This window comes from Delphinus delphis, chromosome 11 (genome assembly GCF_949987515.2).
Source record: "Delphinus delphis chromosome 11, mDelDel1.2, whole genome shotgun sequence".
In the NCBI taxonomy this organism is placed as follows: Eukaryota; Metazoa; Chordata; class Mammalia; order Artiodactyla; family Delphinidae; genus Delphinus; species Delphinus delphis.
The window spans coordinates 38,963,818-38,981,445 of NC_082693.1; the positions used below are offsets into that span (position 1 = coordinate 38,963,818).

General features: G+C 55.5%; 1 protein-coding gene across 1 annotated transcript; it reads left to right on the plus strand.

The window, feature by feature from the left end:
- The first annotated feature begins 4,282 nt into the window (after nt 1–4,282).
- On the plus strand, nt 4,283–7,294 carry WNT1 (Wnt family member 1). Its single transcript, XM_060026193.1, has 4 exons — nt 4,283–4,386; nt 5,115–5,368; nt 6,055–6,320; nt 6,806–7,294. The coding sequence occupies exons 1-4, from the start codon at nt 4,283–4,285 to the stop codon at nt 7,292–7,294; spliced, it is 1,113 nt and encodes a 370-aa protein (XP_059882176.1).
- The last annotated feature ends 10,334 nt before the right edge of the window (nt 7,295–17,628 follow it).

Consider the following 17,628-nt stretch of genomic DNA (forward strand, 5'->3'; position numbering starts at 1 on the left):
CAGGAGAGAGATATGATGGTGGCTCTGACCAGTGTTGTAGAAGTGGAATGGTAAGAATGGATCCGATTCTACATATATTTTGAAGACAGAAGGGCAAGACTGTTTTCTTTTCTTTTTTTTTACTGATTTGACACAGATTATAAGAAAACAGATGAGTCAAGGATGGCTCTAAGATTCTTGTCCTGAGCGACTGAAAGGATGGAGTTGCGATTTACTGGGATGGGGATGACTGAAAAAAGAGCAGGTGCAAGGGAAGAACTGGGAGTTCAGTTTTGGACATTGTACATTTTGAGGTGTTTATTCAAGTGTTAGATATGCAAGTCCAGAGTTCAGGGCCAGAGATAAAAGTAGGGAGCATGAGACTGGATAGTTCACCAAAGGAGTGAGTGTAGACTGAGAAGAAGCTCCAGATTGAACTGGGGTGCAGTTCAATGAGTTATGTAGAAATTGGGTACAAAGGTGGAACCAGATAAAGAGACTGAGCAGCCAGGGAGGTAGGAACGGTGCTCCAGAAATCGAGAGAGAATATTTCAAGGAGGAAGTGTTCAACTTTGTCTGCTATTCCTAAAAAGTTTGTTAGGATGAGAACTGAGATTTGACTGTAGAGCAAAACGGAGGTCATGGATGATTTTTATAAGGAAATGTAGTGGGTTAGAAGGTGTGATTAGGGTGGTGGAAAGACAGAATAAAGAAAAGAAACCGGCATTGGTGATTAAAGCAACGCTTTTGAGTTCTGCAGTAAAAGACAGCAGAGAGGGGATTCCCTGGTGGCGCAGTGGTTAAGAATCTGCCTGCCAATGCAGGGGACACAGGTTCCAGCCCTGGTCTGGGAAGATCCCACATGTCGCGGAGCAACGAAGCCCGTGCGCCACAGCTACTGAGCCCACGTGCCACAACTACTGAAGCCCGTGCTCTGCAGCAAGAGAAGCCACTGCAATGAGAAGCCCGCACGCCACAATGAGGAGTAACGCCCGCTCTCCACAACTAGAGAAAGCCCTTGCACGGCAATGAAGACCCAATGCAGCCAAAAATAAATTTATATATATATATATATATATAAAGACAGCAGAGAAATGGGGCAACGTTGGGTGGTAATGTGAAGTCAAACAAAGTTCTGGGGTTTTTTAGATGGGAGACATTACAGCATATTTGTATGCTGATGGGTATGATCCAGTAGCTAGGTAAACCGATGACGCAGGAAAGAAGGAGAGGACGATTGATAGAGCGACGATTTGATCTAAATAGGAATTTGGGCCAGGTCATACAGAGTGTGACCAGACCTAGAGCCCTCCCACTCTTCCCCACTATTCCTGGTGGGTGGAATGGTGGAACAAAGGATACTGAATCCTTCTTTCCTCTCTTCCCACCTCTGCTTGTCACCAGTGGCCACAGACAGGACTGCCCTGTCTTCGAGCCCAGCTCCCTCCTCCATGATGTTTTATCAACCCACCAAGCCAAAAGATGTGACCCAGGCCCCAGTGGGAAGAAAATCCTAAGGGACAAAGGACAGGCTGCCCATGGTACACTGTCTATTTACTTGAGCCATCTGTGCTGGGTGGCCTCTGCAGAGGCCACTGGCTTTTAGACCTGTGGAAGATGCTGGGCCAGTACACCTTGTCCCTCAGGGTCAAATCCTTGGAGGGGACAAGCATGCTGGACTGGGCAAAGGGCCTGGAAAATACATTCCCCTCAAAAATAACCTCCATCAGGCTTCATTTGTGTTAATATGCATCTCTTTTAAAATGCAAGTGCCCCAGGAAGATTAACTAAACTTATCAAGCATTTATTTCTTAGAGTGATTTCCCTGCATTGGAGGGGAAGCCTGATCATTTCTGGGACTTGGAACACTTTAGGATCAGGCCTGGGTATATTGCTCAGTCAAAAAGCATCCGAAAGGCAGAGGAGAGGGAAAAGAGAGGATCAAAAAGGGAGGCAATCAGCTCGGTGCTTTGTGACCACCTAGAGTTGTGGGGTAGGGAGGGTGGGAGGGAGACGCAAGAGGGAGGAGATAAGGGTATATAGGTATATGTATAGCTGATTCACTTTGTTATAAAGCAGAAACTAACACAACACTGTAAAGCAATTATACTCCAATAAAGATGTTAAAAAAAAAAAAAGGGAGCGACTTCCCTGGTGGTCCAGTGGTTAAGACTCCACGCTCCACATGTAGGGGCCCAGGTTCGATCCCTAGTCAGGGAACTAGATCCCACATGCTGCAACTAAGACCTGGTACAGCCAAACAAATAAATAATTTTTTTTTTAAAAAAAAAAGGAGAGGCAGGAAGATCCTAAAGACCATTTTTCTTTATCTGCCAATTTCAGGAAGAGCTCCCAGCCTGCTATTGCTGCACAGTCACAAGCAGCCAGTAAGGTGGAAAGAGCATGGGCTTTGAGTCAAAACAGTCTGGGTTTTAACCTGGCTCTACCGTTTATTCCCTCGTTAGCTATGTGGCCCTTGGATAACTGCCCAATGTAGTTTTTCCTCGGTAAAACGGAGAGACAGGAGAGACCTAAAGGAGGAGATCCTCCGTCTTCCAGGGGCCACCTGTGTGTGGTGGTGGGGCATGAGAACCAGGCTGGCAGTGCCCCCTATGCCCCATATAGGGAACAGCTGCCACTTCTTCGATAGGAGGCAGAGGTGGCCTTGAGGCTGAGATGGAGTCCTAGGAGGAGGGACTCCCAGGACTCGTAGAGATGGTCGCAGGTGCTCTAGGTAACCTGGCACGGTGAGAGTGAAGAGAGCCAGAGTTTGGGGGGGAGAAGACAGAAACCTGGCAGAAAAATTCAGAAAGAAGCAGAAACTTGGAGACACAAGTTCCCTCTTCTGGGTTCAGTTTAGCCAGCAGCCCTTCTCTTCCCAGCCCCTCCATGTACACCCCTGACATCTGCTCCACTGCCCTTCCTTTCTGAGCCTAGTCCTTAGAGACACTGCCACTCATTCATCTTGATACCACCTTGGTTACAGGCGTAGCCCCCCTCCCCCAGTGACATGCACAGGCTGACACATGCCACAGGGTGACACACTATAGGATGGCATGAGGTACGCCGGGTGAGAGTGACACACCTATGCATATTTAATCGCCCACTCAACCGCCCACCTCCGCACACAGTTCCAGACACTCTTTGTTCCTCGGCCAACCTTCTGGGTCTCTCCTGACGTAGCTGCCACCTCCTTCCCGACACCTAGGAGATGATGCACTGCCCCAGGTGGTGACAAGACGACTAGATGACCCTTTCTGACCTGAGCTAAGTTCCAAGATTCCTGGGAAAGGCTCCTCACATCCCTCTTCCGAACATGGATTTTCTGTGCACAAGGACACCCGTGAGTGTGCGCTCTCAGAACACACTCACACATATTCTCACCCGGAGTCTCATTTGCACTGTCCCACTTTAGCGCGCACACACGCAGCCACTTGTGCACTCCTTCCAGCCCACCTCACAAGCACAGACTGCCGCTGCCTCAGGTCCCTCTCCATGGTGGGGCTCTGTGTGGTCAGCGCATCCCCCAACCCACCCCTGGGACTTCCCTGACCACAGCCCCAGCCCCACCCCAGTCTCCCCCCTTTTCCTTCCCTGTCCAGCCGTCGGGGGGTCCTGGGAGGGGAGGTATCTCCCCAGAGTCGCTGCCCAGAACCACAGCTTTCCTTCTTCCACTCAGGATGGGGGAGAGAGGAGACGCCGGCGGGGACCGGGGTGACGTCGAGGGGACAGCCCCACAGCAGGCAGCGAAGCGGTTGAGCTCCCGGCAGTTTGTGCCCGCAGCACACTGGTCGCCGCGCCCCCTGGCGGACGCTGGTCCCCGACGGGCTCCGGACGCGGAGAGGAGTGAGGCGGGCGCGCGTGGGAGGGCGTCCCAAGGGGAGGGGTCGGCGGCCAGTGCAGGTCCGGAGGCGGGAGCCACCGGGTAGGGGGCGGGGGTGAGCCCCGACGGCCAGCCCGTCAGCTCTCGGCTCAGACGGGCGGGAGCCACGGCCCCGCTCGCTGCCCATTGTCTGCGCCCCTGACCGGTGTGCCCTGGTGCCACAGTGCGGCCCGGCGGGGCAGCCTCCTATCGTCACTTCAGCCAGCGCCACAACTATAAGAGGCGGTGCCGCCCGCCGTGGCTGCCTCAGCCCACCAGCTGGGACCGCGAGCCATGCAGCCCGTCGCCCGCCCCCGGGGCTGTTAGAGCCAGACTGCGGACTCTCGCCACAGCCGCCACTGCCGCGTCCAGTCCCACCGCCGCGGGCAGCAGCCAAAGCCGCCCCAACTGCAGCACAGAGCGGGCAAGGCCGGGCAGGCCATGGGGCACTGGGCACTGCTGCCTGGCTGGGTTTCCGCTACGCTGTTGCTGGCGCTGGCCGCTCTGCCTGCAGCCCTGGCCGCCAACAGCAGTGGCCGATGGTGGTAAGTGAGCTGGTGCGGGGTCGCCACTTGTCTCGGGGCACAGAGCCAGGGGCCAGCCCCATCCAGCTCCCACGCTCTGGGATCCGTCCGCAGACAGGCTCTCTCCAGCGCTCTGACTTCCCTTTGAGACACCGAGGGGCGCTCTGGGGCGGAGCTGCTCCAGAGGATCCAGCTCTGCTTAAGTGGGGTGAATGGTCCGCCCGGTGGCCCACGATACTCCAGCCAGGGAGCCCACTCCCATCTAGCACCGCCCTTCTTCCAAGAGCCCCAAACCGAGCCTCACGGCGGTAGTCACACCACAGGTTTCCCAGCCTCGGGAGAGAAAGGGCAGGCGTGCACTCAGAAAGAAGCCAAGTAGAGGGTGGAACTCCCAAGCATTTCACGCCTTGGGTGGGCATGGATGGCAGGCCAGGGTTTGCTCACCAGGCTGCCCGGAAGCAGGCTCTGAGAACCAAGGTGAATATCTAGTCTCCGGTTCTCCGTGCCTCTGCTGTCCAGCTCCGGGCGCAGGGCCCCCGAGCAGTCCTAAGATCCCTGGGAACACAAAACTCTGGACGCCAAGTCCTTTCAAACTAGTGAGCCGGGGAGCGCGGAACTGTTACCTTGCTATTGATCCCGCCGCTCTCGCCAGCAAATAGCTCCAGGAAGAGGACAGGGTGGGCATGACCTTTCTGGTTAGGGTGCAGGTCCCCTTCCAGAGCTTGAGCTCCTATCATGCGTCTCACCAGGGGCATCGTGAACGTAGCCTCCTCCACGAACCTGCTGACCGACTCCAAGAGCCTGCAACTGGTACTCGAGCCCAGTCTGCAGCTGCTGAGCCGCAAACAGCGGCGGCTGATCCGCCAGAACCCGGGGATCCTGCACAGTGTGAGCGGGGGGCTGCAGAGCGCTGTGCGAGAGTGCAAGTGGCAGTTCCGGAACCGCCGCTGGAACTGTCCCACAGCTTCGGGGCCCCACCTCTTCGGCAAGATCGTCAACCGAGGTGGGTACCCAGGAAGGTGACGCTTCCTGGACCAGGGGAACGCACGGTCACCCCCAGGGCAGGGGCGGGCAAGTGCAGGGAAGATGTCCGGGGCACCTGCAGGGTCACACGATCCACCCGCCAAGAGCTTCATGCCAGCACTAGCTCTGGGCCAGACTCGTTCTACCAGGGGCTTTCAAGCCGTGCACCTCGGGCACGAAGCTAACTTTTCTGAGCCACTGCCCCAGAGAAAGGGAGTTCCGAGTCGTGGACGCTGGCTGGCCGCTGCTGTCCCTCAGCCCCTCTCAAAGCTGGTCTCTGCGGGCGTCTCTTACCTCCAGCCCAGCAAGTCTTGCATCGCTGACGAGGGCCGGGCCGAAAGTTTGGGCTGCGGAGAGGTCTTGGCGGTGCAGAATTCCTCCACTCCCCTCTTTCCGGCTTTTCTCTCTGGGGCTGCCCCACTTCCACCGAGAAGCCAGAATGCTCCCTGAGTCTCAGTAACGTGTGATTACAAGCGTGGCGTGGTTGCGTGCCCACGCACTTGCTTTCTCCGTGAGACCAGCTTCCCAACACAGCCCGTCGCCGGGCTTTCAGGAATCTAAGGAAGGATTTGGGGCGTGGGACTCAAGGGTCCCAAGCCCTCCACTGAAGGTGCCTGCTGCACCCCCGCGTGCCCCCTAGCTGATCCCCGCTCCCTTCCCCAACAGGCTGTCGGGAAACAGCATTTATCTTCGCCATCACCTCGGCCGGGGTCACCCATTCGGTGGCGCGCTCCTGCTCGGAGGGCTCCATCGAGTCCTGCACGTGCGACTACCGGCGGCGCGGTCCTGGGGGCCCCGATTGGCACTGGGGAGGCTGCAGCGACAACATCGACTTCGGCCGCCTCTTTGGCCGGGAGTTTGTGGACTCCGGGGAGAAGGGGCGGGACCTGCGCTTCCTCATGAACCTTCACAACAACGAGGCGGGCCGCACGGTGAGCGGGCTTGAGGGTCACCGCACCCGAAACGGAATGGCAGGGTTCTCGGAGTCCCTCGCAGAGGCTAACCTCGAACTTGGGAAGTAACGGTCGGTGATAAGGTCATGGGGTAGGGTAAGGAGCCAGGCGAGGGCGTCCGGAGAGCGCGGAGGCTTGGAAGGAAGCCAGAGAATGAAAGAGACAGTGGCTGACAACTGAGAGGTTAGAAGTCATGTAACCCATAGACTGTATTGCCTACAGCCCCTCCACTGTACAGGTTCAAAAAACCAGGTTGAGAGGCAGAGACAGATTCGCCGGGTGGAGCAGAGTTGGGCTTAGTGTCCAAATCTCTGCGGGACATTTCGCGCCTCCCTTCCTCTGTGCGCGGCTAGGCCTGGGCCTTTGCTGAGGTTCCGGCGACGTCCGGGAGGGGGCGGTATCTGGGAAGGTGGCCCTGACTCTGACAGTGCCCTGGAACACCCTTTCTTCTCCGTTTCCCCCAGACCGTGTTCTCCGAGATGCGCCAGGAGTGCAAGTGCCACGGGATGTCCGGCTCGTGCACGGTGCGCACGTGCTGGATGCGGCTGCCCACGCTGCGCGCCGTGGGCGACGTGCTGCGGGACCGCTTCGACGGCGCCTCGCGCGTCCTGTACGGCAATCGCGGCAACAACCGCGCCTCGCGGGCGGAACTGCTGCGCCTCGAGCCCGAGGACCCCGCTCACAAGCCTCCCTCCCCCCACGATCTCGTCTACTTCGAGAAATCGCCCAACTTCTGCACATACAGCGGACGCCTGGGTACAGCGGGCACGGCAGGGCGCGCCTGCAACAGCTCGTCGCCCGCGCTGGACGGCTGCGAGCTGCTCTGCTGTGGCCGGGGCCACCGCACGCGCACGCAGCGCGTCACCGAGCGCTGCAACTGCACCTTCCACTGGTGCTGCCACGTCAGCTGCCGCAACTGCACGCACACTCGCGTACTGCACGAGTGCCTGTGAGGCGCTGCGCGGACTCATCCCTAGGAGCGTTCTCGTCAAGCCCACCCCCAAACAGATTCGCTGGCACCTAAGACCCCGATCCTCGCCCACCCAGCCCCTTCAGCCACACTCCGCGACTCCTACGTATCCGATCATTTCTCCCACCTGCTCCTACCTGGGGACTCCTGAAACCACTTGCCTGGGGCGGCATGAACCCTCTTGCCATCCTGACTGACCTGCCCCGGACCTACCTCCCTCCACCTCCGCGGGAGACCCCTTGTTGCACTGCCCCCTGCTTGGCCAGGAGGTGGGAGAAGGATTCGTCCCCTCCTCCATCAGCGTCAGCTCCTGACGTGTAGCTCTGTCTCCTCCACCGCGCCAGCAACCTGCCTGCCTCTCTCCCTCTCCTTTATCCTCCGTTTTTTCCAGGTCCCCACATGCCCTTCCCATTCTCCTGCCAAGGGTGCAGACCCTGAACACACACCTGAGCATCAGGGCCTTTGTCCTCCCCACCTACAGCTGAAGCGGGAGGTTCCAGGGTGAAAGGGCAGCTGTGGTGATGTGGAACATGAGGCTGGGGGACCCCGCAGAAATATCCCCATTCTTCCAGCCTCTGTCGTGGAGCCATTGAACAGCTGCCAGCCATGCCTCCCTCAGCCACCTCCTACCCCCTTCCTGTCCTGCCTCCTCATCAGTGTGTAAATAATTTGCACTGAAACGTGGATAAAAAGCCACAAGTTTGGTTGTTGTAAATAAAACTATTTATTGTGCTGGGTTCCAGCCTGGTTTGCAGAGACCACCTCCACCCAACCCAATCCTCTCCATTCTTCTCTCCTTTTGCCCTCCAGCCTTTTGTGACCTCTCTTTTCCTCTCCCCAATTTCTCAAAGATGCCTTTGCATACCGGAATCAGTATTTCCTTCCACTGTAGCTATTAGTGGCTCCTCGCCCCCACCCATGTAGTATCTTCCTCTGCAGAATAAAATCTCTATTTTTATCAATGACTTGGTGGCTTTTCCTTGAATCCAGAACACACTATTGCTTACCTCCTTTAAACAAATAAGATACATTGATGGGGAACTGGTTTCCTGACCCTGAAAGAGGACTCTGAGATCCTGTCCCTTGGATGGCCCTGATGAGGTCACTGGGGATCCAGATCTCCAGAAGAACCCGGTCAGGAGTCAAAAGATGCTGCAGGGTCCTTCTTCCTCTTTGAACACCAACTGGCTCTGTGATATTAGGCAAGTCCATAACTCCCTCAGTTTCTTCCCTTGCGGAGAGGGGATGAAACAAACAAACTTGGAGCCTGCCTTTCCTATGTAGATGAGCTGTTGTGAAAATCGCTCTAACTGAGTGATGGCTATGATGGTGTTCTGAAAAGAAACCAAAGAAGAAAGAGAAACCCCAAACAGAAGGGGTGCTGCTGCTCCTGGTGTAGAGCTTTCGGTCCCCAAAGCCTATCTGGGCCAGCTGTGGTCAGGGTGTTGGGCAATGGGGAAGCCACTCCCCTTCCCAAGACAAGGAAATGCCACATTAGGATGCCAGCTTCCAAACCTTGGGCTACGTAGGATCCAGGTAACAGGTGATAGGCTCTATTCCTGGACCCAAAAGCTCAGAGATGATGATGGGGGAGAAGAAAGGAGCAGGAGGGTTAGAACTCAAATAGAGGCTAGTCGTAAACCAGTGTAACTGAAAGGAAGCCCAGGTGTGGTCCATAACCTAACCATGAAGCTAGCCATTTCCATAAAGAGCCCAAATGAGGATTGTTACTAACTACACCAATATGATACTTCTGTGTGCATTTCACCAGATTGGAGGGGAGTACTAATCCTGCCCACAGCCCGAAACCTACCTCTAACTCGAATCCACTCCCTTTCCCTAGGTCTAGGCCCACCCTTAGGCTTAACCTTACTTCAGACAAACACCAACTGCTTCCTAAGCTCTAATGCCTGTCCCTCATCCTAACACGTCCCCCTAGGGGAGGACCCAAAGAGCAGGCGGGAGCTATGAAGCACCGCACCCCCAAGGGCAACAACTGATCCCAGCCTACTAGAGAATTTCCCCCTCTCCCCGGGACTCTTGCTGTTGTTGCTGCCTCCCACCTCTCCCTGGGTGTGTGAACTCTGACCCCTGTTGGTCTTTGGGATATGTGTGGGGGTAGGGAAGTGGAGCCAGGAGCTGCTCAACCCTGCAATGACATCCCTTTTCCTTTCTCTCCATCCAGCAAGCTAGCATCAGCTCAGCTCTGATGGGCAGTTGAGGGGGAGGAATAGAAATCTTATTGATCCTGGGTAGAAGGCACCTGACAGGCCTTGGTTTCCAGTAAAGAACCCCCTGCAAAGAATGTCCAGTTTATAATCCAACGAGTTATTAGATCCCCCAGATCCCAAAGCACGAAGTTAATGGGCTGCCAGAGGCAGGAGGGGGGCTTGGGACCCTGCTAGACGATACCCAGATTCGGGGAGGAGCAGCAGGGTGGGGAGGCGAAGGGTTCACGGCTGTACCCAGCCACTCTTGCCTAATTTCTAACTCTAAAAACTAGAATCAGTATCTGCTTTCAGGCCTGGAAGCTGGGAGGCTCTGAGCTGAGCTGACACATAGGAGCTGGAAGAAGAGCAAGGGAAAAAGTGAATCCTGTTCTGGTCCCAACTAGACTTTCAAAAATTCCGTTCCTTTCTCAGCCTCAGTGGCTTTGTCTATTCAACGGGGATGGTTAATGGTACTTAGTCTTCTTCAGGAAGGTGATAAAGTTGAGATGAGATCATGTACGTGAAACCTCGTGTCATTTGAACACTTGCTGACACCTGTTCTGTGCCAGGCGTATATGCCAAATGCTGGGGATACAGTGATATATGAGCCAAAGAGTCTGCCTGGAGAAGTTTACAGTCTGGCCAGGGAATCAAGCACGTCAAAAGATGTTGTCACGATAATGGGGGCAGCGCAGTGAGGGCTCAGTGAAGTGTAAAGCCCTCTGCACATGCGTGAAGTTTAAGGACAGACTCCCGTACTCAAGTCCTCAGCGTGGAGGCCCTTTGCTTCCAGGCACTGGGACTTCAAGGGAGGGGGTAGGGAAGTACAGAATGGGGCTGGCCCTCAAGGGGGCGCGCAACGATAAAAAGGAAAAAAGCAAGTAAAAGGGCTGTAGGGTCTGCAAAGCACTACATAGGAGCTAATTATTTATTATGATCATCTGTGCCGTCCTCACACCGGGCAGGTAAATCCTGGGGAGGAAACAGCTGTGCCTAGAGAGAGGCCTCACAAAGGTCTTAGGGCCCAGAGCGGGCTCGGGGGGGCGGTCACCATAGGCTGGTGCTATCAGGAATGGGCCTGATGCCCCAGCTAGCCCTACCTACCCAGGCTATCCTCCTGCCCACCTCTGATCTTCCGGTGGTATCTGAGACTGGCAGGGACCCCGGACACAGGGTCGTCCTCAATGAGTGAGGGAGGCACTTGTCCTGAAATATCCTGGGCGGGGGGAGGGCGGAAAAGCTGAGAGGACTGAACCTGCACAGTCCCCGGAGGGTCAGCAAGCTGGTACCACACACACCCTGCCACACGCACCCTGGAAAAATCCTGTCAGTGGGGCTGCAAATACCCCAGGGTCTAGCGCCCACCCCCCAACCTCAGGCTGGCTCAGTCCTCCTCTCCAGGCCAGAGGGAGAAAAATAACAAAATGAGGAGAAAATAAGCTGTTTGGCTGTGGTGTGAGCAGGAATATCCATGCAGAGCTGCCCACCACTCACCCTTACTCACTCTTTCCACACCCAGCCAGGGCGCCCAGCATGAGACAGACCACCCCCCTGCCCCCTCCCCCGTCTGGGCTAAAAGCAGACGCTGGTGAGCGAGCAGCAGGTTATAAATATGCCCAGGGAACTGCCGCCAACTCGCTCCCTTGTCATCCCCTGGGAGGGTATAGGGTGGGGTAGCTCCTAGGGAGGAGCCAGGGCTGCCCTGTTCCCTGGGGCCCAGGAGGAAGTGGGGCTTCCAAGAGGCTACTGCTTTTTTTTTTTTTTTTTTTTTTTGCCCTTTTCAAAGGAAAGGAGACACTGCCACTTCATTTTTCCTGGACATTTGCTCATCTGCTCAGAGGTGGGGTCCCCAGCCTCCTTGGGCCATGGCTGGAAGCTCTGAACGAAAGGGCCCAAGTCCATTCACTGTGTGTCACGGTGGAGCCCAGTGCCACTGCTCCTCCTCACACCCAATACCAAAATTCATTCATTCACTCGACAGATATTAACAGAGGGCCTGCTGAATGCCCTGTGCACAAGCATGTCTCACATACAAGCATATGCCCGTGTATGTACACGCACACAGCAGCCCCTGCTCCCACGCACTCACACCAGCTCCAGCCCCTCCTACAGACTTCTTGGCTTTAACCTGGCAGCCTCATCAGGAAGGGTAAAGCTTCAGGCTCCTGGTCCTGGCTCGGAGCAGGTTAGGCAGGGGGAAGGGGGGACATTGAGAAGAGGGCCCCTAAACATTCCTGCTTCTACTACCTCCCTGATAAATGAGAGGGTCCTTTCTCTCCTCCCTGTCCAATCATCCTACCAATGTAGGTGCCACACAAGGAAGAAAGAGCCACTCTGTAGGATGCTGGGGGGCACCTGCCCGGGCTGCCAGAGCCTCCTGCTTCCCAGCCACTCGCCAAGTAGGTAGCAGGCTGGGCAAGAGGGGGCAGTGCCATCCTGGAGAGCTCCCAGCTCTCCCCCCACCAGAGCCAAACCCCTCCTTTTTCTATCCTCCCTATTAATCCTCGGAAGTGAAGGGGCCGGCCCTGGCGGACCCTCAGCCCTATTGTGGCCCCTCGCCCTCCTCGGCTGGCGTCTAATTAACTCCTCCTGCCCCCGGTTTTGTGCGCCCCCCTTACCCCACCTTGTCGGCCCCGCCCCTCCGCTCGGCCGGCTCCCCCCCACGGACATTCCAGCCCGGCCGGACTGGTGTGCCAGGGCAACCAAGGCCGGACCGAGGCCTAATCCCCCCGCCGCCTGGCCCGGCTCGGGGAGCCCCACTCACCTCCCCGCTCTCTGGGGGCTGCCCGGCTCTGCTGTGGCGGAGACACACAATCGGGACAAAGGCGCAGCCCCCAGGGGGCTAACTCAGCCTTCACGCCCAGGTTGTGCGGCATTTGGGGAGTTTAATGAATTGTCCATCACGCCTTTCAGGGCCCGCCCGTCAGCCTGGATTAATCTTTGGAGCCCTGGTGGGGTAGGAGACACTAAGCCTGTATTTATTACTCTCCCATTGTCACTAATTGAGGTAATTATCTGTGACTCTGGCCTGGCCAACAATGCGGCATTCACTCCCGGGACCTCGATGGGCCTGGCTCCCACTCTCAGCACCAACCCTCCCTCCTCTCCTCTCCCAAACCCGCCAAGGGCTGAGTGGAGCCCTGGAGCATGATGGGAAAGTGGACAATGCCCCATAATGCTTCACCTCCCCACCAGTATGGAGTTGCAGCCAGGGAGAGGCCTGGTGCCTCCAAAGCAGGCGAGAAAATAGGGCAGCCTGTCTGGGGACATGTTTGGCTGGCAGAGCCCTCAAGCCACAGAGGGGCATGTCTTGAGGTCTTTGGTTTTCCGGACTCTCCAACGCCCCATCTCTGGGTTTCTGGTGCCAGGGTCTCCCAGGGCCCTTCTGTGGATCCACCTTCATGTCCCTGTAGCCTCCAGAGCTCTAGGGTATTAGGAGGCCCCATCCCATGCCAGGTGTACTTTAGGGGGGTCCCAGGGCTGGCAGAGTAGTGTGGGTATGATGGGGGAGGCGGGGAGAAAGAATAGGAAAGGGCTCGAGCGGGAGCTCAGGGGAAGAGGAAGAGGAGCCATCCCAGGAAGGAGCATCCAGGGCTCACGCTAATGTGGCCATGCACTAACCTTGGGGAGAAACTTGGATTTGAAGGGGTGAACAGTGTCAAAGAGTAGATTTCACATGGAGATGGCCTCCCAGGTCAAGGGGATTGGCCGTGGGGAACAGGTGTGTGTGTGTGTCTGTGTGTGTGTAAAAGAGAGAGACAGAGAAAGATAGCAAAGGAAGATTTGGACAGGACTGGATGGTGAGCTCCTGGAGGGCAGAGACTGTGTCTTTGTCACTGTTGTTTTCCGAGAGCCTAACATTGTACCTGGCACATAGTAGATCCTGTCAGATGAATGGATGGGTGAGGCCTGTTCTTTCATTGGGGTTAAGATCTGTCGGCTCTTCTCTTCCATAGCTGCACGCAGACTCTTCATTCTGCCTCAGGACTTGCTGAAAAGAAGTTCTGACCATCCCCGGACAGTTCTTGAATGGGCACTTCACCAGCTGCCTGTGTCAAGGACCTTGGCAGAACTCGGTGCTACAGTTGGAACAGCGCCACCTTGTGGTGCCTCTTGGGAGAGCTCCTGCGAGACCCCAGCAAAGGAAACCGGGTCATCCCTCCCAGCAGGGGGATGGGGGCAGGGGGTGGTCACATCAGGCAGCAGCCACCCCTCCCCCTATATGTTGACCCTGAATTGCTGTGCCAGTGTTCCTGTGACACAGTTTTATCATTTGTTCCTTCCTTCTGCCAGCATTTGCTGAGAACCTGCTCCAGGCCAAGCTTGTAGGTGATATGGAGCTAAATCAAAGGCGCTACTCTTGAGTAACTCATGTTCCAGTGGGGAATTCTACAAAAACTCTCTGCCCCTCACCTCTCCGTCAATTCCTCTCACTAAAGCTCAAACGTTTTATCCTTGCTTCCCAGGGACACTTCATGATCTGTCTCCCACACATCATTCCAGGATCCCATCCCTCTGCAGCTCTGCCTTCCCCAGTGCCTTTGCTCCCAGTGAAATCTGTGTGCGTTCCCACCTCTCTACCTTCACCCACACCCTGGAATGAACCTCTTCCCCATCTCCCGCTGCTGAAATCCACCTCAAAGCTTCCTTCCTCTTGGAGCTCTTCTAATTTCCCTTGGCAAAGTGGCCCCGCCTCCTGAAGCACCTCCTTGGCAGGGCTTTCATTAACAGCACATACTGGCTGTTCCATGGGTGGTGATCTGTGTATGTTATTCATGTTCCTATTGGCTTCTAGATTTCTGAGGACATGGACTCTGTGTTTTGTTCATCTTGGCATCTCTTGCAACACTGAGCTAGGCACATCATATGCCCTCATTAAGATAGATGGATGGATGGATAGATGAATGAATGGATAGATGGATAAATGGATGGAAGGATGACAGATGAGTTTGGTGGATGAATGGATAAATGGATGCGTGGGATGTATAGATGGACGCGTGCATTCACGGATACATGAATGAATGAACAAAAGGATGGATGCATGCATGCATAGATAGATGGATGGAGGAAGCAAGTCTTCTCTAAAAAAGATTCACAAAAGGCTATGTAGTACCAGGGGCTTCAAGGGAGGGAGGCTACCCCATGCCAGGACACACAGAGGAGAGAAGAGTGTCCAGGCCGAGACTTCCTTCACTAACAGGTGCACCCTCAGTGACTGGTCTCCCAGAGGCCTGGGTATATTCTGACTCCCCAGTAGTTATAGTTTGGGAGCTGTTCCTTCCGTCATGCTCACGTAGACCCTCTAGAATGTCTTCATCAGCATATATTATATTGTACCGCCTGCACGGTGATGACTCTGTAGTTTCCTCTTCCACATCCCGTACCCTGTCTCACACACACCCTAGATTTGTGAGCTCCCTGAAGATAGGTAACATGTCTGAGTCTCTTGTGTGTCCCTAGGGCCTGGCATACAGGTTTAATGGGTGTGTGAACAAATGAATAACTGAGTGAATGCCGACTCTCTTCCCCACAGACACATTTTGCACACTACCACTACTATTCATGTTCAGCCATCTTTGCTTGTCCTCTCCTCCTCACACACTTCCACACACGCCAGAGTTATGGCCTGGTTCTTTGTGTCATTACCCATTTGTGGCTGATCTAGGGAAGTCTCAGGGCTCTCCTGAAAGTCTGAAGGGGGAGGGGGCTCTTAGCTCCTATAAGGTCATATTAACTGGGACCCGTTCAGAAAAGGGCTTCCCTGAGAAGAACCTGGCTATTGGGAGGGTAGGAGCATCCTGTGCTAACCTGAGGGCTTCTGCCCCTACCTGACCACACCCTCCAGCTTTGCCTTTCCCTACTCCTGACCTGTGAGGCTGTCCCAAGGTGGGGGTGGGAGGAGAGAGGTAGTTGTGGCCTCTGTCTTGAGGCTGGCTGGCTGGCAGACACAGCCAGATTTAGAAGTCATTTTCACAGCAGGGAGTCTCCAGCCTTCCACCCACAGGGCCCTGCAGGGCCAGTCTGAGATATGGCTCACCAAGGGCTGGCCCTGAGACCTGCACTAGCTCCTCCTCTTCTCCTCTCTCTGCCTTTCTCCCCAGATCTTTAGCAGCTGGTGCTGATTCCACCCTTAGGCAAAGATAAATGGAGTCTTGGTGGGGGGGGGGGCAGCTAATGCACTGGCATCTTAACTACCCAAATGATCCCAGTACACCATTCACCCGTTCAAGGGGCTGTTTGTCTCCACCCCAGGGATCCCCTCTTCTCTCCGCCTCTGCTGCCTGTTCCTCCTCTTCCCTTACCTCTACTTCTCTCTTCCCATCTCCTAGCCCGATACCCCAACACTAATGACATAGCCCTAGAGAGGAATAATAATCAGAGCTTAACACTTATGTGTCACTTACTGTGTACCAGGCATTGTTCTAAGTGCTTTACATATTGAATCATTTCATCCTCCCAACAAGCCTATGAAAAAGCACTATTAATAACCTCATTTTATAACTCAGGATACCAAGGCACAGAGAGGTTGAGTAATTGCCCAAGGTCACACAGCTAGTATGAGGTAGGTACAAGATTTAAACGCAGGCTGCCAGGTCCCAGAGTCGGTGTTCTGAACACAACACTACCATAGTTCTCTAACAATGATAGCAGTGTGGGTAAGCTCTTAGAAACTGGCCTCCTGTGTGCTCACCCTCAAAGAGGCCCAGGCAGCATAGTGGAGCCCACCTCCACAAGGCCAGCCCCTCCACTTTCTCATGCAGCTCACCTCTCCTGCCAGCCCCAGAACCCTGGAGGCCCTGGGCTACAGCAAAATCCAGGCAGATGCTCTCACCACTGCCCTGGTCTTCCTCAGTCTTCCTCCTAGCCTGAAGTCCATCCTCTTCTCAGGCCCAGAGGTCGGAGGCACACACCCCTCAGCTGGAGCAGGCTCACCCCAGCCTGGCCTCAGTTTTCACTCCTGCCTTTATCTTCCACAACTCCTCTGAACGTATCCTCAACTCCGGGCAAACCAGACCATTTGATAATTTCGTAAACATACCCTGTTTCCCTATATCCATGCCTCTATTTTTGCTCTCCCCTCTACCTGCAACCCCTTTCCCCGAATTCTATCTCAGATGCCACCTCCTCCATGCAGGCTTTCCTGGTCTCATAAAATCCATACATTCTGCCTTGTTTGATTCCTTAGAGTACTTAACACCCGCTGCTCAATCTATCATTATTTGTGTGTTTTCCTCTTCACCCCATTGTCAGGCAGGTCTTACTCATCTCTTTCCTGGAGCCCAGCTTAGTGCCTGGTTCCCCTCAGGTGCTCAGTAAATGCTCAGTAGTTATAATCGGTAGAAGTTAGAATTGTAGGTGGAAGGGAGACAGAACTCAGGAACCTTTGATCTCTGCCCAAGGTGAACCCCAATTACTTTACTTCCTCCAGTAAGAGCTAACTTGAAACCTGGCAGTGTGGGTTCCAGGCAGCTTCTGGGATGGAAGGACCTTCCCGGGTGACTGACCAAGGTTCTCCATTTAGGTTCAAAGCCCAAAGAGGACACCCCCCACCCCGTGCCCCATTCCACTGAACCAAGGCCCGGCTTAGGGTCCAGTCCAGCGGCCTCCCTACCCTGCTCCCTCCCCGTCCTGCCCAGCCTCTCCTGGTGCGGGTGGGGAGTGACACTGAGATAATTGGAGACCAAAACTATACGCGGTTTGAGAGCGGGCCTGGGGATCTGAACGCTGAGCCTGAGTTGGAGTTGGCAGGACTCCGTGGGGGTGGGGGGCAGAGGCGGGGCCGAGGGCCGGGCCAGGACTCGGAGACTGAGTCTGAGCGAAGCCCCCGCGCCTGCCGAGCCGGCGGCTAAATTTACCCAGGCTGACTCAGCCCTTGCCCGGAATGGGGGGTGGGGGGAGGGCATCGGGGCAATGGGAAGAGCCAGCGGGGGTGGGGTGGGGGGCAAGGAACAGAGAGTCCGGCCTGGGGGAGACAGGGGTGGGCAGGGAGTTTCCATCCAGTAAAGGAGTCTCCTCCACCGCCCACCAGGCGGGAAGGAGCGCCGGAGCCCTGGGGAAGGGACACTATGGGGAGTGGGTCGGTGAAAGGAAGAAGATGCCAAGGCTG

Coding starts and splice junctions, on each gene's coding strand:
- WNT1 (XM_060026193.1), top strand. CDS start 4,283: ATGGGGCACTGGGCACTGCTGCCTGGCTGGGTTTCCGCTACGCTGTTG. Junction 5,369..6,054: donor CGGCAAGATCGTCAACCGAG/GTGGGTACCCAG, acceptor CTTCCCCAACAG/GCTGTCGGGAAACAGCATTT. Junction 6,321..6,805: donor ACAACGAGGCGGGCCGCACG/GTGAGCGGGCTT, acceptor CGTTTCCCCCAG/ACCGTGTTCTCCGAGATGCG.